General features: G+C 47.4%; 1 protein-coding gene across 2 annotated transcripts in view; it reads right to left on the bottom strand.

Annotated features, from left to right (window-relative positions):
- PPARGC1B (PPARG coactivator 1 beta) overlaps positions 1-20,603 on the bottom strand; it is a 118,884-nt gene that overhangs the window by 32,232 nt on the left and 66,049 nt on the right. For both annotated transcript variants that reach the window (XM_053566852.1, XM_053566853.1), the window contains exon 2: positions 1,832-2,005. In XM_053566852.1, coding sequence (XP_053422827.1) covers positions 1,832-2,005 — 174 coding nt within the window. The remainder of the gene's footprint in view (positions 1-1,831; positions 2,006-20,603) is intronic.

The raw sequence follows: 20,603 nt of genomic DNA, 5'->3' as shown, positions 1-20,603 counted from the left end.
GTCTTGGAAGAGCTGGTAGGGGTGCAACCCATGAAGGAGAGAGGGGGTGGGCCCCAGAGTTCTGCCAGCTGAAGCCATTAGTAGCCCTTTGGCAGAGGTTTGCTGGTGGGCCTGCCAGTCTCGAGGAGGTGGGGGGGCCTGTTCGGTGTAAGTGGGGATGCTCTCTCAGCAGCATCCAGACCCCTCTCACTTATGAACCCTACCCTCTGCAACCTAAAAGCATTTTCTAGAAGTTGGCCCCTAAAGAGGAAAGGGGCAACATAGTGACGGTATTGTGCCTATTCTTCAAATAAGGAAATGAAGGTCTCTAGATGGAGCCAGAAGTATAACCCAGTCCTGGTCACGCCTCATGGGGGAATGAGGGGGTTCAGCATAGCAGTGAAGGTATGATTTTCCTAGGTTAGAGTCTTTGCCCTGATCCTATCCAGCTGCGTGACCACAGGCAAGTTACTTAACCTCTCTGAGCTTCAGTTTACTCACCTATAAAATGGGTTATTAGTAGTATACAGCTTATAGGTTAGAATAGTCTCAGAAAAAATCCAAACTCCTTACCATGGCCCACAAGACTCCACATGATCTGCCCCCTGCCTATCTCACTGGCCTCACTTCTTACCTCTCTCCCCTTAGCTACCACCTTTCAGCCTTTCTGTTCTCCAGTGCTGCAAGCCTGCCCTTCCTGTTCACAGCACTGCACTGATCCTTCCTCGGCCTGGAAAGCCCTGTCCCTGCTCTCATGAGGCGGCCTTTCTCATCCAGAGAAGCCTTTCCTGCCCTCCCCCCTCCCCTAGTCTATAGATCCTTCTCTATTCCTGGGTTCATTTCCTTTTTGGCCCTTGTCACCAGGGACTACTGTTTGCTTATGTGTTTACTGATCTAAGGTAAGTGCCCCCTGTCTAGATGGCAGAGTCCACTTATGAGCACAGTGCCTAACACATAGGGGGCTCAATAAACGTCTACCTCTAGAAGGAATGACGATATCCATCAAGACTCTTCGAAATGATGCTTGTGGCACAGCACCACGGCATTTGGCAGGCAGTATGTCAGGTTGTTGTTGCTGTTACATTGCCTAACAGGCACAGGGAGCCTCTGCCCTTAATCTTTATGGGGCAGAAAATTCCAAGAAAAGAATCATGAATCTGAATGTGCTCAACATATAACTAAACACGGCCAATCTTTTTCATCTCTTACCCCTTCACGCCACACACTCACACACACACACACAAATCCACACAAAGCTTGGGTGAAGCAAGTCTCAGGCACAGAGGGCTGGGAGAGTCCACATGCATAGCCACACTGCCTGTTGTTAAAGAACTTCAAGGCTCCAACTGAAAAATGGAGATAACTGTATTTATGACTGAGAGTTGTTACGAGATTTAGATAAGTAAATATATACAAACGGGGATAGTCCTATCACAAACTATTGCTCCATAAATGATGGTGTTGTCATGGTTATAAAGTCTTGGCTCCAGAGGCAGGAAGCCTGGGTTTGAATCTAGTTCAGTTGCTGGCTAGATAAATCACCTCAGTTTACTTATCTATAAAATGAGAAAATAATGGAGCTTGTTTCACAGGGTGGGGATGAGAATTCAAGAATTCTCACATTGGCCCACAGAGGGGCGTGGTTCTGCCTGGACAGCACAGAGAGCAGCTCATCCCAGCCCTTATTGTCTGGGAGTGATAGCACAGGCCAGGTGAAACCAGCACGAGAAACAGGGTCCCAAGAGCTTGGGTGAGTGAGGGGACTTCTTTGCATGAGTAAGTTCAGGAGAAGGTGGAGTAAGGCCAAGAGAGGCATGGTGGGGTAGAAGGTAGGGACACCTGCGGGCCACACCTGGAAGAGTTCGCAGTCATCGGGGCTGTACTGGCTGGGTTCAGTTTCAGAGCTCTCGGGGCACCACTGCAGCTCTCCAAAGCAGGTGGCTGAGTCAAAGTCACTGGCATCCAGCTGGGAGAGGTCGAGCTCTGGAAAATCAGCACACAATTGCTCCTCCCCAGATCCCCCAGCCTGAGGAGATAGGAAAGAAAGAAGCAGATTAGAACTGAGTTTTGCTAGATTCAAGTTGGGACCCTCTTACCCACAGGCTGCTAATCTGAATGCTTGGCCCAAGGTCTGACTTTGCCAAATGATCAAGAAATGTTAAAATTTCCTGCTCCCTGACAATGGTTAAATATGGTAGCCAAGCCAGACCTTGGCAGCACAAACCCCTCTGCTGCTCTCTCCTCTGTACTCTTACACATCCCTCAAAGCCCTGTGCACATGCTCTTTCCTCTTATCAGAACTGTCTTGTTAGAGACTTTATTAGAGCACGCAAATAGAGAGCTATTTTACATAACTGCCCCCACCTGCAAAGGGATTTCTTGAAGCTAACAAGCCCTCTGTATCAGTAATGACATAAACAGCAGTGACAAAGGCTGACATTGAGTAATTACTAGGTACTAGAAAAACACTCATCCATGCTCCCCAGGATTTTACAAGAAACTTTCGCAATGTCTAAAATCTGGAAGACCACAGCAGTAGATGACAGGTAAAGAAAACCATAAGACACCTGTATCGTGAAACACTACAGTGCTGTGGGGAAGAGTGAGGTGGCTCTGTGTGTTCCCAAGACATGAGAGATAAGAAGCTGTACTGTAGTCCCAGGCGTGTCCAACTCACAGCCCACGGACTGTGTGCTGATTGTGTGAGTTGTTTTTTTGCTTATTTCTGGTGTCAGATATCAGGAAAAGTATCCACAGACCTTTTTTTTTTTTGCTAGTCAACTTTTATTAGTGTCTCTGTATTTACTGGGTGGTCTAAAACAACTCTTATTTTTCTAATGTATGGCAGAAAAGAAAAAAGGCTGGAGACCTCTGTTAGGAGATGAACATGCAGAACACAATCCCACAGGTATCAACCCAGGCTCAGCAGCACCAGCATCACCTGGGAACTTAAGTTAGAAATGATGCAAACTCTCAGGCCTACTCCCAGACCTATGGAACCAGAAGACGATCACTTTCTCACGCTGGTCTCCCAAGTTGAATATACCAAGAGAAGGGTCACCCTGCAGATGTAGAGCTAGCTTGAGTCAGGAGGCTAACCTAGAAACAGAACATAGTGACACAGAGCCTCACACCTTGGGCCAGGCAGACCCGAGTCATGATCCCCACTCACCAGCTCTGAGACCCTTCATCTGTAAAACAGAGACAATAGTAATACCTGCCTTATGTGGTCAAGATAAAAAGGAGCAACATTATAGCAAAGCCCAGTACGTGCTCAGTAAATGCTAGCTAACAGTAATATAACAAATAATGATAATGATAAAAACAATGGTATTTCACGGCAGACAGTAAGGGGTAGGATCTGTCTCGGAGAATGAAAAGAGGCATCTGTGACACTTAAGAGAAATAGGTTTTGGCCAGGCCTTTTCCTTAATTGTTCCCACTTACTAGACCTCATAAATTATGAATAAATGTATATTATTAGCTCAACTTGACACAGGAAAAAGGCTTTTATCCAAATTTGGGTCAAATGTCTTAATTGGCATTTTACAAGAATACTGCCTACAGAGGCAGCACCAGGGCCCAGTCCTCTCATGTGGCTGGTCCCCTGCTCTCAGTCCAGACAGCAGGGTGCCCACCAAGTCTGTCTCCAGGAACATGTCTTTCCCTGCCCATTCGGTCTCCAGTTCACATGTATTCAACAACCCTAAATACTAAGCGCTACCAGACACTGTACAGTGCTATATACAGCCAGCAGTAAAACAGACAAACCACTGTCTTCTTGAAGCTTACATGCTTAGAGGTCGGGGAGGATGACGTTAAACAAATAATCACACAAAACATATGACTATAAATTGTGACTTTCCACAGAAGAGCTGAGTGCTTCTGAATCTGCTGGGGAATCTGAAAAACGCAGCTAACCTCAGCCCCTAAACTCACTGTCATACACCACGCCTGTGAACCACCAGCACCTAACAGCTGCCCCTGCTGCAAGAGGCTCCAGTAGATCCTCTCAGCTGCCTTTTGAAGGTTTCTTTCTCCTTCAAGCTCAGTCAGACTCCCAAAACCTGGATGTAGAACATAATCCCGCATGTATCAACCCAGGCTTGGTGGCACCAGCATCACCTGGGAACTTGTTAAATTAGAAATGATGCAAATTCTCAGGCCTAATCCCAGACCTATAGAACCAGAAGGCGATCACTTTCTCACCCTGTTCTAGATGGACAAATGATTTATTTCTAGTTTTTGGCTATTTCAAGTAAGTCTGCAAAATTTATGTCCAAGTCTCTGGACATATTATCTATTTCTTTGGGGGTAAATATCTAGGACTGGAAATGTTGGGTTATACAGTAAGATTGTGTGTAATGGCGGTGCCTGTGGCTCAAAGGAGTAGGGCACTAGCCCCATATGCCAGAGGTGGCAGGTTCAAACCCAGCCCTGGCCAAAAACTGCAAAAAAAAAAAGATTGTGTGTAACTTTATGAAAACTACAAATTGTGGGGCGGCACCTCTGGCTCAGTGAGTAGGGCACCGGCCCCATATACCAAGGGTGGCGGGTTCAAACCTGGCCCCGGCCAAACTGCAAACAAAAATTAGCCAGGCGTTGTGGTGGGCGCCTGTAGTCCCAGCTACTTGGGAGGCTGAAAAAAATCAAAAACAAACAAAAAAACCCCACAAATTGTTTTCCAAAATGAGAGAACACTTACTTTGTCCAATAGCATCAATTGTATAAAAGTCCAATTGGTCCATGCCCTCACCAATACTTGGTATTGCCAGCCACTTTAATTTTAGCCACACTAGTGGGCAGGTTCAAGCATTTTTTCACTGCTGCTATGAGCCAGGCACTGTGATATATAAGACTCAGCTCCTTCCTTCATGAGTGGACATCTTAGTGGGGGAAGAAAATACATAAATATTTCATTCCAGATTGAGTTAATGCTATGAAGGAGAAAAAGCCAGGTACACAATGATACAGAACAACATCAGGAGTGGGGATTTCCTTTTTTTGTTGTTCTTTTTTTGTTTTTTTTTTTTTTTTTTTTTTAGAGACAGAGTCTCGCTTTGTCGCCCTCCGTAGAAGTGCCGTAGCATCACAGCTCACAGCAACCTCCAGCTCTTGGGCTTAGGCGATTCTCCCGCCTCAGCCTCCCGAGTAGCTGGGACTGCAGGCGCCCGCCACAACGCCCGGCTATTTTTTGTTGCACTTTGGCTGAGGCCGGGTTTGAACCTGCCACCCTCGGTATATGGGGCTGGCACCCTACTCACTGAGCCACAGGCGCCACCCGGGAGTGGGATTTCTTAGATGGCTCGGGGAAAGGCTTCCTGGAGGAGCTGCCATCTGCCCTGGGACTTGGAAGGAGGAAAAGCCAAGCAATAGAAATAGTGGGAAGAACGTTCCTGACAGAGGGACCAGCAAAGGCAAGGACACCAGTGGAGACTGAGCCTACGACACAAGGTGCCGAGGTCAGTGAGGCTCACTCTGTGAGTGGGGTGGGAGGATAGGAGCAGATGATTCCAGAGAGGCAGGTGACGGCTGGGTCAGGGAGGGATTGTAAAGGATTTGGGCTTTACTCCAATGTGATGGGGGATGGGGGGCGCGGGGGCCAGCACAGAAGCAGGGAGATGGGTTAGGCCACTGTGGCCATCCAGGAGAGAAGCAGGTGGCTGGTGGGGAAGGCACTGTTCAGATACTGCCATGGACCTGAGGATAGGAGGGAGGACCCAAAGCAGAGACACAGGGTGCTGGGCAACAGGGGCTTCCTTGACCAGCAAAGCCCCCAGTAATAACGTCTTGAGGGAGCTTTTCCTATATGTTCCTGATCCCCAGTAACTCAGAGCAGCCACCTCTATAGAACTTGCTTCTTAAGAAACAGCTTTAGAGGATGGCACCTATAGCTGAAGCGGCTAAGGTGCCAGCCACATACACCAGAGCTGGTGGGTTTAAATCCAGCCCGGGCCTGCCAAATAATGACAACTACAACCAAAAAAAAAAAAAAAAAAAAGCTGTGCATCGTGGCGAGTGCCTGTAGTCCCAGCTACTTGGGAGGCTGAGGCAAGACAATAGGCTTAAGCCCAGGAGTTTGAGGTTGCTGTGAGCTGTGACCCCACAGCACTCCACCTAGAGCAATAGCTTGAGGTTACGTCTCAAAAAAAAAAAAAAAAGAAAGAAAGAGAAAAAGAAACAGCTTTCCTAGAGTCCCAGAATCCCAGACCAGCCAGGAACCAGCGGCCCATAGAAGTTGTCCAGGCAAGTCAGGGTGGATAATTTGGGAGTCAGAGATCCCTTCAAAAACCAGACAAAAGCTATGAACACTTTCCCCCCAACGTAAGTTATGTGCATGAAATTTATACTTAACTTTTAGGCCTCTGTGGACCCAGCTAAAGAACTCCTGACCTAGTTGGTCTATCTCCTTCGCTTTGCAGATTTGGAAACAGAGGCCCAAGGAGGATGACAGACTTGCTCAGGGTCATCCAAGGAGCGTCCTTCCTCGAAACCATTCCACCTCCTTAAAAAGGCCCAGAAAATGGCTATGATGACTGCATTTATTGATTCCCCATAGCAGCTCAACATATTCAATTCAAAGTGTACCCAGTTTATAAAAACAAAGAAACCTCATCTTCTCGGCCTTGTCAATTAGGCCTAAGACCACTCTCTAGCTAAAAACCATTAAGCACTGCATTAATAGTGATTTCTCTGGCTATCTCCATTTTTAGCAAGGCTTTTGAAGGGGTGCCTCAGGTGACCCAGTTCTCTTTGGAAGGTCTGAACTAAGGCTTTCTTGTCTTGGCCTGGCTGCCTTCCACAGGGCCTGTCAGTTGAGTTGGGGGTGGAGGGGTGGGTGTCACAGCACAAAACTAACAGCTGCTGCTATTATTAAGCGCTTACTATACACCAAGGGCCCTGCTAAGTGCCTTATATGCATCCTCCCATCAGAGTCTTAAAACAACCCTGCAGGGTAGGTGTTACTGTCCCCATGTTACCAATCAGTGAGTCACTTACATTAGTCTGCTAGGGCTTCTGTAACAAAGGACTATAACTGGGTGGCTTAAACGGAGTCTGAGATCAAGGTTCTGGTAGGGGTTGGTCCTTCTGAGCTGAGGGATGTGAGGGAAGGACCTGTTCCAGGCCCCTCCTTGTTTGTAGGTGGCCACTTTATCCCTATTCACACTGTCCTCCTTCTGTGTGTGTCTGAGCCTGAATCTCCCCTTTCCATAAGGACACCAGCCATAATGGATGGGGCCCACCCTAAAGACCTCATTTGAGCTTGATCTCTGTAAAAGCCATCTCGCTAAATAAAATCACATCCTGAGGTACTGATGAGTTAGGAGTTCAACTTATCCTTTTGTGGAGGACACAATTCAATCCATAACACCCAGGATCCCAAAAAGGTGAAGCTAGGATTCAAACCCAACTCCTTTCTCTCTCCCTATCAAGGCTGTGCCCTTACCTATCACACTGCTTCTGAAAGTGAGAAGGAACATTCTAAAACCTTTATTCCCACTTACAGATGGGCAAATGGAGCTTTGGATAAGGGTTGGGAATGGCCCAAGTCACACAGCAAGTTCATGATTGAGTGAGGACGAGTCTGGGGCCAAAAGCACCAAACCGTGCACCAGCCTCATGTGTATGGCCCCATAGCCTCTTCCTCCAACATCACTACACCTCTTATCTAAAAGGCCAGTGGCTGCCCCAAGCCAGGAAGATAAATGACCCTGGCAGTGGATTAATGGGGATTTCTCCAGACTCACATAAGTAGCTTCATTGGAAGCTTCTGTATCTTGCTGGAAATCGATTCCCCACTTAAGAAAGAATACATCTTTAGGAAAAATTGGTGGCTCCGTTTTCCTGGCTACAATCAGCAAACTGTCTAGATTAGTGCCTGGCCCAGAGCAGATGCTCAGAATTCCTGAGTGGAAGGAAGTGGAAGGAGACATGGGCAGGGGTGGGGACGGGCAGCAGTGACAGCTTGGGTTCTAGGTCCCTCAGTGCTCACTATGCATCCTTCAGTGGGTCACCTGCCCTTTCTGCTTCTCACTATTCCCTAGACAGACCCTCTGGACCCTTCCTGCTCAAGCGTTTGACACAATTCCACACTTATCTACTTTCTGAGAGCTATACAGGTGTGGGAGAAATATTTAAGAAGAACTTAGCATTTAAAAAACAAATAAAGGAATGAATGAGAAAATGTCTAGGGAGAGACAAAGTACAAAAAGAAGGACTGTCTTGAAATGTAAAGAAGCCTAAACCAAGGGTTAAAACAGCTATGCCCTGGCTTTGCTAACTAATACTAATTCTTTGAGAACAAGACACTAACTTTTGGTACCTTGGTCTGTATTGAAAAAAATGGAAATAATGAAAAGAATCCTACTTCCAAGTGTTTTTACAAAGATAAAGTAACAAAAGTTAAGAGCCTGGCATGTGTCAGACACCCATGAATGGTGGTCATAGATTGCTATGGTCTGAATGTTTCCCCCCCACCCCCCAATTCACATTGAAATCCTAACCCCAGGGTAATGGTATTAGAAGGTGTGGGAGGTGTTAGACCCAAGGAAGCTCATTCACCCCTTCCACCACATAATACAAGAGGTCACCATCTATGAACCACTAGGAAATGGGCCCTTACCAGATACCAAATCTGACAGTGCCTTGATCTTAGATTTTCCAGCCTCCAGAACTGTGAGAAATAAGGATCTATTATTTATAAGCCCCCTAATCTATGGCATTAAAGAAGCAAGGATAGTCTCAGACATAGGTATGGCATTTTGTAGCTCCCAAGTGGCACTCACAATGATGGTCTCACCAGTAGCTTCCCAAGATGCAGGGGTGGTCAGTGCTTAGCATTCCCATTTGACTGATGGGAATGGGGCTCCTGGAGAGTCAGTGTTGCATGAACTTGTCTTCTGACTCGTAAACTCAGTCCTAAACCTGCTGGCTCTCCCAATCCTTTTCTGTCAACTGTGACCAGCCACCTGATCTTAATGTTATCATGGTTCATGGTTTGTGTTAGGGGAATGATGCCAGCCAGACCACACACTGGCTCTCTCCAGGGCTGCCTGGGAGGGTGGCAAGTTAGGCCGACACCCAGGCTGGACTACCCTCCTGTGACCGCCATACTGGACACCCTAAGTCCTGCCCTTTACCACCAACTTGGGGCCTCCTCTACTGACAAGAAGTTGTATTTGATGGCCTAAAGCAAGATTTCCTTTCTAAGCTGCTGTCAGGAATGCCCATCCCTGTGATGAGGTCTGCTAGGGTGGCAGGTACACAGCACAGGGCTCATCTTCCCTCACCACAGAGGATACCATTAACTGACCCCAGTTCCACTTCCGGCTGAGCATGGAGCCTTCTCAGTTAGGACTGTGACCTGTGCCTCTACCCAACTTCTAGGAAGGAAGTGAGAGAATTACACATGAAGTTCCCACAAAGCCATTTCACTCTACAAATGTTCTGTTGCCCTCTCCTCCCCATATCTGTTATTGGGCCTGCTTCTCACCTATTCCCTTCCCAAGGGGTAGAAGCCCAAGGCCTATCCTTTGGGAAAGTGCCCCTCCCCAATATCCAGGCAGCCCAGGTAAGCACAGCTCCGCCAATTAAAGTGTGTGGTCCTCTGGCCACAACAACTGGTTTGACTAGGTAAGCAAGTCAGAGTGAATACCAGGAATTTGCTGGAGCATTTGGACAAAGGGACACAGCTACCTGAATTTTTTTTTTTTCAGGCACAACTTATTTATTTTTTTTTGTTTTATTTTTAAATCAGTAAAAGAAACTGTTTCCTAGAAGCTGCAGTGATCTAAGCAGCAGCAAGTTTGTGCATTCATTTTTGTTTTTGTTTAAATACCTTTAATTGTCACACTGCTGGCAAACCTCATTTGCATGAAATTCTGCACCATACATACTAATTGTAGTAAAGTTATGGCTACCTGAATTTCATTCTAGAAAGCTGGCAGCAGTCTTTACCACTACCTGCAAAAAGCCTGCCTGAGAAAAAAGCCAGCAGAGGGGGTGCAAAGCCAAAGAGACGGACAAAGATGGAGTCCTGAAAAAATAACATCAACACTTTGATCCAGTGGTGCCTGAAGCCAGCTATTCTCTATGCCCCACAGCTATGGGAGTGACTAATTCATCTCTCTTACATTGGAAAAAAATCTAATCTTCCCACTGTCTTCCAACTTAATACAGAACTCCTAAAGAGATTTCTAGGAGAACAGTAGGAGCAATAGCTGATCTCAGTTTCCACAGAAATACATCATCTGAAATAAGGCTCAGAGACCACAGGCACAAAGTTAAGCTTCCGAAAAAATAAGTAAACAAAATGGAGGGTCTCGGCTCAGTGCCCACAGCACAGTGGTTACAGCACCAGCTACATACATCAAGGTTGGCGTGTTTGAATCCAGCCCGGGCCAGCTAAACAACAATGACAACTGAAACAAAAAACAGCCGGGTGTTGTGGTAGGCGCCTATAATCCCTGGTACTTGGGAGAATGAGGCAAGAGAATCACTTAAGCCCAAGAGTTTGAGGTTGCTGTGAGTTGTGACACCACAGCACTTTACCGAGGGTGACATAGGGAGACTCTGTCTAAAAAAAAAAAAAAAAAAAAGGAGGGTCTCTCAGCCCAGGCTAAAAGACAATACCCTGAACTCAGAGATAAACCAGACCATTTGAAGGGCCTCCCACCAAAACATTCAAGGCTAAACATTAAAACCTGGCGTCACAGAACCTTTCCACGTGGAAGCCTCTGGCCTCAGGCCTGTGGAGCACATCTCAGTGTTGCCTCAGGTCCCAGCCACACAGGCTTCTGGTCAGGGCTTGACATAAGGTTACCCCACAGGCCACCTAGTCTGGGGCGATGGGGTCCTCTGGCCCAGATGGAAGACGGAGTCCAGGGCTCAGAAGTGGGTCATGAATCTGGGCTGGACTTAGCCAGCCAGGAAGGAGCTCAGTTCCCAGTGACCTCGGCAAGGCAGCACTGCATGATAGGCAGGGCGACAGGAAAGGGGAAGTCAGGGTCCCTGACGCTGCCTTGGGACACGAGAGGGAGGACTCAACTCGAAGTTTTTCTTTTTTTTGGACAGAGTCTCAGTCTGTGGTCGTGGGTAGAGCGCTGTGGTGTCAAAGCTCACAGCAACCTCTGACTCTTGGGCTTGACCAATCCTCTGACCTCAGCCTCCCAAGTAGCTGGAATTACACGCATGTGCCACCATGTCTGGCTAGTTTTAATCTACTTTTAGTAGAGACGGGGTCTCAACTTGAATTTTTTTGGGGGGGAAGTTTTCTGCTACTTGCAACCAAACCTAATCCTATCTAGGCCCTCTCAGACCTTTGGTACAACAGAAATTCCCATTAATCAACTTCCACCTAACCCTGCAGTCCCTTACCCCAGTACTGGCCCATGGCGTGTTAGGATGGGGACCACCCAGCAGGAAGTGAGCAGGAAAGCAAGCGAAGCTTCATTTATATTTACAGCTAGTCCTCATTGCTCACAAGACCACCAGAGCTCTGCTTCCTGTGGTCAGCGACGGCAGCATTAGATTCCCCCAGGAGCACGAACCCCACTGTAAACTGTGCATTTAAGGGATCTAGGTTGCGTGCTTCTTATGGGAATCTAATGCCTGATGATCTGAGGTGGAGCTGTGGTGGTGATGCTAGTGCTGGGGAGTGGCTGCAAATACAGCTTATCATTAGCAGAGAGGTTTGACTACACAGAGACCCTAATAAATCAATTGTTTATAGACTCATATCAAAATCTCACCCCCTTCCCAGTCTAGGGAAAAATTATCTTCCAAGAAACCAGTCCCTGGTGCCAAAATGGCTGGGGACCACAGACCTAACCAACCAGCCAGATTAACCAACAACCCTCTATCCTCTCCGGTAATAATACCCTTTACTAATGCCTAAGGTGCCCCAGAGCCCTGGCTGGCCTGCTCCCACCTGCTAAGGTGTTTGTTTACTAGGACTCAGTTGTTTCTTCTCAAATCCACTTGATACTATAATTACAAAATATGATTAAATGGAATATAAGAAAATATGAATACAAAAGCAAATATTTCAATGATAACTAAGGTGAAGGCTGTGGAAGGATTTAATAGAGTTGAGTTGCTAAAACAAAATAAAACTGCTGTGAAATTTTATGTGAATGAGATCACGATAAAAGATTAGGAGAAATATGCAGGAATCTGGAAGGATTCTGCACTCAGATTGCTTAACAAAAGTGTAAGATCTTTCTTTGTTGGAGACTGAGTCTTGCTTTCTCACCCCCGCTAAGAGTGCAGGGGCATCATCATGGCTCACAGTGACCTCAAACTCCAGGGCTCAAGTGATCCTCCTGCCTCAGCCTCCCAAGAAGCTGGGACTATAGGCGTGAGCCACTACGCCCAGCTAAGTTTACTATCTTTTAATAGAGATGGGGTCTTGCTCTTCTTCAGGCTGGTCTCGAACTTCTGAACTCAAGGGATCCTCTTGACTTGGCTTCCCAGAGTGCTAGGATTACAGGTGTGAGCCACTGCACCCAGCCAAGAGTCTAAATTCTTAATCCAACTGCATGAATCCCTAAACTGGAAAGTAGAGCCCTGGCAATGTGGCTGGGGACTATGCGGGAAAGGTGATGTAGAACCTAAATCCCAGTAGCATAAGCAGTCCTACAGCAAAAGACTGGCAAAAATGAATGTATACGCCACATGGCTTCACCAAGTGATAATGTTGGCATTATGTTTCATGATTTTGTATTTTATCTGAATTTTTCCTAAGAATTCCCCACCCAGCCATAGCTACACTCTTGTCAAATAAGAAAGCATATGTGGGTTCCATCTCCACAGCATAGGAAATAAAGCCTTATGATGGACTGCTGTGACACGTAACCAGGGGGTTGGGCCCTGGAAGAGTCTGTTGTAACTAACTTATAGGGACAAATCTCTTATTTTGTAGGTAAGGAAATGGAGGCTCAGAGAGGGAAAGTCACCCATGATCCAGATAGCCAGCTCCCTGGCACAGCCAGGACACAAACTGGGACCTGCCATGTCTCCTGTCCAGAGCTCTTTCCAAATTGACAGGCCACTTCCTCAACAGCTGTGGTCCATCCAACAAAAGGTCTGTGTAAGATCCTTCCCCTTTTAAAAGGCAAACGAAAGAAAGAACAGGCAGTCCCCTGGGACAGGTGTTCTCTTAGTCATCTCCCCCAGCACACCCCCTTCCCCACACCCCATGGTCTTTCATTGCTGTACCCAAGTGAGATTACCTGGGGTGGGGCAGGTCCGGGATGGCCTCGCTGTGCAGAGCCCAGAGGCCCCACCCTGCCACTGAGATCTCAGAGAGTGCCTAGAGCAAGGCCTACCTCCCTATTTTTGGTGGCACGAATCCGGGCACCTGCCAGGGGCCACCTGTCAGCAGGTACAAGGCTGCCCTAGGCCCAGGAAGATAGTATTTTTGTTTTTAAACAATAAAAAGTTGAAGTATAACCTGTGCAATGTGTTTTAGGGCAGTGTAATACTCATATTGTGTTTGCCTGCACTCATAGTCAATTTTATGCACTTGAACTCGAGGGCCTCTTGAATTCAAAAGAGAGTGGCAGGAAAAGCACTTGCTAAATTGCGAAGTGATGCACAGGTATGTGTCGTTCAGGGCTGGCCCAAGCCTGGTGACAAGTCGCTTTGCCTCTCTGCATCTCCAAGGACCAGCCTCGTTCATGGAACCACAGTGCTGCTTGAGTTTCCACCCTGGGGCCTCTGTGCCGGCAGCTCCCTCAGCCTGGAAGGTGCCTTCTCTCTCCCTCATCTTCCCTTGGCTGCTTCCTTTTAGCATTTCCATCTCAAGTCATATGTCCCTCGCTGGGTGGGCCTCCCTGACCCCATGTGCTGAAGTAGTGAAGTAGCCACCGCACTTGTCACTTACCCAGCTGTAATGCCCTCAGTTATCATTCTCTGATATTCCTCTGTCCCTTTTTTTTCAGTATGTCTTTAAATTGTGGTAAAATACACATAGCATGAAAAGTATCATTTTAACCATTTCTAAGCATTACAGTTCAGTGGCATTAAGTACATCCACATTGTTGCACAACAGTTACCACTTTCCAGAACTTTCCCCCATTTTTAATTCACACACTTGTTTATTGTTGCCTCTTCCAACTAGTATGTGAGCAGGAGCCTTGTCTGACTTATTTCCGGCTGTGTCCCCAGTGCCTAGCACAATGCCTGCCACATAGCAGGTGCTCAATAAAGCTGAGTTCAAAACCAAAATGAGTGCCTTATAAACTACGAAGCATGAAAGAGCGACATGTGAATTTTTTCCAAGGACAAATTGCCTGGCGGCCTCAGTTACCAGATAACGGATTTCGAATTTTGTCAAAGTGTGTGAGGGCAAAACTGCTGAGAGCTCCGTTCCTTTCTCAGTTCCAGGCCCCTCTTCGAGGTCAAGAATGAAGATACACGATCGCATGGGCCACCTGACAGCAACACTCACCATTCCAACACACCGGCTCTACTGAGAGCAACATTTTATCAGTTGCTGAAGGGCAGGCACAAAAATAGACTGCAGGGATCAAATGCCACCCTCAGCTGCTCTCTTGACACTCAAGAGTGGTTGAAAGGCCTTGGCCTATGAAGACCCTGAGGCCTGGGGACCTGAGGGCAAGGGTCACCTGTCACAGTAGGGCACTGAAATTAGAAGGTGGAACCAGGGCTGGAATTTGGGTGCCTTGCACATCAAAAAAACTTGGTAATCAAGGCAGATCATATTTTAATGCAACATTTAAAAAAAACTAAAAACAAAAAATGCATCCATGATTAACAAAATACCAAAATTCTAAATAAAGGTGGGCGTCATAATATAGATATTTTCTTTGCCCCAGGCTGCCATACGGCATTTTCACTATTCATGCCTTTGTTTTAAAATTTGTTATGAAAATATCTGTGCTAAACAAAATATCAATTTGGTTATTTTCAAACACTAAATTAAAATGTGATTTATCTTGATTACTGAGTTTTTGGCATCACTTTAAATTTTATCTGCTACCTCTTTCGCCTTACCTGGTCCCCATCTAAAGGAGCGAGATGGGTAAAGAGTTACTGTCTGTGTAGGTGACGATGTCTTAGGTCCTGTCACCTAGTGGGGCTTCAGTTTCAACATCTCTACAGTGAGACTGATAACCCTCCAGCTGCTGTGGAACCATTTTAGCCCTGTCCAGTGAGATATTCTGGATTGAAAAGTGGGGCTCGGCACCTGTTGCTCAGGGGTTAGGGGGTGGCTGGGTTCAAACCCGGCCCTGCTAAACAACAATGACAATAACAACAAAAAATAGCCAGGCATTGTGGTTGTGGCAGGCGCCTGTAGTCCCAGCTACGTGGGAGGCCAAGGCAAGAGAATTGCTTAAGCCCAAGAGTTTGAGGTTGCTGTGAACTGTGACGCCACAGCACTCTACCCAGGGTGACATAGTGAGACTCTGGCTCTAAAAAGAAAAAGAAAAAAAAAACAAAGAAGAAGAAAAAGAAAAGTGTTTGGGAAAACTGTAAAGTGCTGTCCCGATGTGAAGAACTGTTTTTAAAGTTCTCATCACAGGCAGGGAATGGCCTACCAGAGTGGCAGGTGGTGTTCAGTTTCAACATGAGTTGCAAAACACCTGCCCTATTTATAATGAAATGAGTGAAGTTTGCAAAACGAATTGATTTTGCTTTAAAAAAGAAGAGAGATTTTAGCAGTTTGCTGATTCTCTCTGCCATTAGGACATCCTCTGGTGTTCTACTCACTTGAATTCTGACCCCATGCGTGAATGGGAAGGAAGGCAAAGGGCACTGCTGGCCCTGGGAAACATGCCCACTCCTCACAGGTGAACGGGGCCACCACAACTTTCTATCATGAACCTGTAGGGGTTATCCTTTCTTGCCATGTTTTGTGGCATTTTCTCAAAATGACTAGACCTGAGGATGGGGAAAGGGACAGGCGCGTGCCAGCCATCTTCCTGTGTCAGGTCCATGAACAAGTGTGGCTTTGGGACAATGGAAGTCCTGGAAATGGAGCCTTATGAGATTTTACAGCATAGTGAATATACTTAATGTCACTGTTTTGTACACTTAAAAATGCTAAATGTTATGGTATGCATATTTTACCACACACACACACACACAAAAAATAACAAAGTCCTAGAGACCTAGAAAACCAAAGTGCCCAGCACACTTGTCTGAAGGTGTTCCCTGGTGTCCCACAGTGCCCATGTTCCCTGACTCTACTTTCTGTCTCTTGCTCTGGCTGGCAGAAGAGACCAAGGGAGTGGGGCCAGCCAGGGCTCGGCTGAGAAGCCCTTTTGCCTCTAAACATTGTTATAAATAACCCAGAAAGAGGCACAAAGAGGATCCTGTTGGGAGACTGAAGGTCAAGCAGCCCCTCTGTGGCATTTGAGGAAATGTCACACTCAACAGGCCAGCCAGGTGCCAGCTCACACCTTCAGCCCAGTACTGCCCAGGGCTGACTGCGTCCTTGCTGTCCTGCCAGAGCCCTCAGGTGGCACTCCCTCCTAGGACAGGCAGCCCTAAGGTAGCCAGCTCCTGGGAGTTCTGTGCAGGCAGGGGACCCTAAGGTGGGACAGAGGGATAATGGATAGCTGAGGAGTCCCCCTTCTCAGTAGGTTGGTAGCCTTGGCAAACAGGGGCTGAAGTCAGTTCCCCAAGCTCTACACCAGCCTGGGCTTGTCAACTAACACATGACCAGGGGTATGGAGGGATGACTTAGCAATGTTCAGCCCACAGCTACCTCCACTGCTGCACTGCATGGGAGCTGGAGGGGCCTCACAGACCATCTGGTCCTGTGGTTCCCATGCTGGGCTCCCTGGGGAACCCCTGTAGCCCTGCCATGGCCCTGGGCTTTGAAGTGGGAGGAATTATGAGGGAGATAATTAAGTTTTCCATTTTTACTAACCAAAAGCCATACAGTGGCAAGCCATCATACTTCTATCTAACCTCAGTGAATTCAACATTATGCGCTTGGCCATAATAATAATAATAACCAAATGAAAAGTCAAATTTCTATTTTTTTCTTACACATTAAGGGATGACATATTTTGTATATGAATTCTTTATTTTTCTTACACATAAATAGGATGACATATTTTGTATATGAATTCTTGCAGACACACACATATCTATTATTCATACACACTATTTCATGGGCAATTGAAGAGCTTTATGAAGTTAATTTGACTAAACCCCCAGACTTAGAAATCACTTTCCAATACATGGTATCCAGAACTCAGAGCACCTGAATGGCACACTGATTGCCCAGCAAAATGAGTATCTCTCCCATTTTACAGATAAGGGAGATAAGGCTCAGGGAAGTGATGTGAATTTATTAAGCTAGAATGTGGATCTAGACCTAACCCTCAAATTCTCTGCTGCCGCCCACTCAGGCTGACGACTGCTGTTAACAATACTGCGGAGAGGTTCCCTTCCTTGCTCTGTGCATATTATCCATTAGACTTTGAAGTAATGCGGAGGGGAAAAGTCCTCTGAGAGTCCTGGAGAAAGCACAGGCCCCCACAAGAGGGGTCAGGGATAGCCCACCACACCCAGTGAGCTGCAGGCACAGCTGAGGCGAGGGTTAGTTGCTCACTCACCTGCTGAAAACCTTCTGACTTCCCACTGACCTTGACAAAAAACCCAGAGTCCTCATGGGGCCTACAAGGCTGAGCACAGCCCAGGTATGGCCTGGTTTTCCATCATCTCTGAAGAAGGCATAGTGGCCTTCTTCCTTCCTCTGGAATACAACCCTCTTGGCTTTGGCTGTCCACCTGGGATGGCTCCCTCAGGTTCCAGATCACCGTTCAGTGTCAGGGAAGAGGCCTTCTATAACACCTACACCCACCTGCTCACTCTCTGGCATGAACCCAGGGACCACCTCTCTCCCAATAGAATCTGAACTGTGCAAGGGCCCGCAAGAGCCTGGCCTTGGCCTCGGCCTTAGCTGAATCCCAGCAGCTGGGGCAGTGCCCAGCACAGAGTAGGTAAATGGGCAGAACCCCCATTTCCCATGTCACTCCCCCCACCCCAGGTCAGTTTTGGAGTCTTTGCCCTCACACTGTTGTGAGGCCTGCAGTCTCCCTCATACTCAGCCCCCTTCCCTGGGGGGTGTGGGGGGTGGTTTCCTTCCGCATCCATTTATTCCCTATGGAAACTCCTGACGTTCCTCTTCCAGTGGGTCAGATGATGAGAAACCCAGACCCACAGGCTCCCAGATAAAGCTGGTGGGAAACATTTTCTCTTGGGCCCCAGCAGGCTCTCCTCAGTCATGTGGCCAGTGAGGGCCAGAGGCCAAGGAGGCCTGCTTAGCAGACCCCCACTTGCTCAGGTCCTGTGGGCCTGAGACACCGACTAGCCTTCCAGCCACAGTTGAACCTGCCTTATGTAAGTGTGTTCAGAGAGAAGACAGGGCATGTAAAGTGAATTTGTGTCAACTGAGTCACAGGTTTACACACGCTTTTCTTTTCAAATAATAGGGACGGGTCCCAAGCTAGGGTGGTCTTGCTGCAGGCTCCCTGCCCTGGGCCTCTGTACTGTGCACTAGTGACAGAATAAGGAGCACCTGAATTAAGAAAGGGACACAATCTGACAATGCTTGATTATCACCCAAGCCTGAGAGGGAACGAGCAGGAAGTCCTCACTCTCAATCAGAACAATGAGATCTCTTTTAGCAAGTGAAGCCCCCGCCAGCCCTGCATGTGAGTAAAGGACACTTGAACCCACTTTCCTGCCTTTCTAGGTTTCTCCCACCTTACTGGATTGGGGTTCTTGGGGTTCATAAAAATCCTTATGCTGTAAACTAGACATTCTGCCTTTTGCTCCTCTCAGCAGGGCAGAGGTTAAGCCATTTTTCTTTCTTTTTTTTTTGTAGAGACAGAGTCTCACTTTACTGCCCTCAGTAGAGTGCCATGACATCACACGGCTCACAGCAACCTCTAGCTCTTGGGCTTACGCGATTCTCCTGCCTCAGCCTCCCGAGCAGCTAGGACCACAGGCGCCCGCCACAACGCCCGGCTATTTTTTGGTTGCAGTTTGGCCGGGGCTGGGTTTGAACCCACCACCCTCGGTATATGGGGCCGGCGCCCTACTCACTGAGCCACAGGCACTGCCCCAAGCCATTTTTCTAATAAGAAAGATGAGGTTCAGAGAGAGAAAGTGACTTGTCTAAAGTCACACAGCAAGTCAAAGAGAGGACCAGGACTAGAACTCCAAAACCTCTGACTCCTACATGAAGCAATAACAGAGAATACTGGATGGGAAGTCACAACCCTAGATCCTCTGTGCTAATGGCATGAGACCTTGGACAAGTCCTTCTCACTTCTCTGAGACTTGCTTCCTTGTATTCCCACACTGGTCAGCCTTGGAGACCATGATCAGTCAACCAGGGCCCTCAGTCAACACATGACATCCTGGGCTTGGTGGGAAAGCATCAGGTGCCCCATCAACGATTCCTAACATGAAAGATTGTGAAGATGGTGAGTACCGAGGGCACAGTGTCACAGTGGTCAGCAGCTGCACTGGCATGGTGGTGGACATGGTACTCAAACCATAGTCAGCAGACCATATGCACCAGCCTCACTTGGGACCTATTAAATACTGCAGACTCTCATGCTGAATCCCAGACCTCCAGAATCAGAATCTGCAGTTTAACAAGATGCCCAGGTGATTCCTGTGCACATTCAAGTTTGGAAAGAATTTCAAAATCAGGATCCTATCATGTGTGCAGTACCCAATCACAGGTGCCACACCTGAATCCCTCCAGCTCCGGCTGCCATCTGTGGAGGTAATGGTGTGTATGCCTCACAGCAATGCCCTAAGGTACTGTAAGATCATGTGTGCCAACAGCCTAGCCTAGGGCCCTGCAGTGAACAGCTACCCAAAATGCTACTTTCTCTTTTTTTTTTTTTTTTTTTTTGTGGTTTTTGGCCGGGGCTGGGTTTGAACCCGCCACCTCCGGCATATGGGACCGGCGCCCTACTCACTGAGCCACAGGCGCCACCCAAAATGCTACTTTCTTTCCTTCCTAAGAGGCCAGATGTTCTGCCTACACATCTGTGAGGTGAGGAAAAGACCCCTACAAGGCAGCAACAGACAGGGACAGACAGGGTAGGAGCAGAGGGAAAGGAGGAGATGGGAGAAAGTCAAGGAGATAAATAAAAACAAGCAGCAGAGACCATCTAAATCTCAGGAGGCCGGCAACATGGGAAACCCTGAGACACAGCAGGTTCAGCTCACATCCTAAATCAAGTGCTGCCACAAGCCTGCAGGTTGGGAGGGACAGGGGATGGAGGGCCACTGGCTGTGTCCCCTTAGGCCACATGTGACAATGCTTTCTCACCCTGGCCCTGCACTGATTCTTGTGGCCAGGGCATATATAACACTGAGGGTCACTAGAGCAACCAGGCGGAAGCTGGGGCCTTGGTCCAAGCCCTGAGAATAGTTAGACTGGACTGGAAAACATTTATCTAGAGGACTTGTCAATCAGAAGAGCTAGGGACTAGGGGCTGAGTTGTGGAATCACAGCCAAATGATTTTAAGTGGGGGATAATAATCACCTCACCCTCCAGAGTTCTTATGAGAATTAATCAATTTATTTATTTATTTATTCATTATTTATTTGAGACAGA

Source organism: Nycticebus coucang, chromosome 17, assembly GCF_027406575.1.
Source record: "Nycticebus coucang isolate mNycCou1 chromosome 17, mNycCou1.pri, whole genome shotgun sequence".
In the NCBI taxonomy this organism is placed as follows: domain Eukaryota; kingdom Metazoa; phylum Chordata; class Mammalia; order Primates; family Lorisidae; genus Nycticebus; species Nycticebus coucang.
This window is presented reverse-complemented; position numbering and strand designations above follow the sequence as displayed.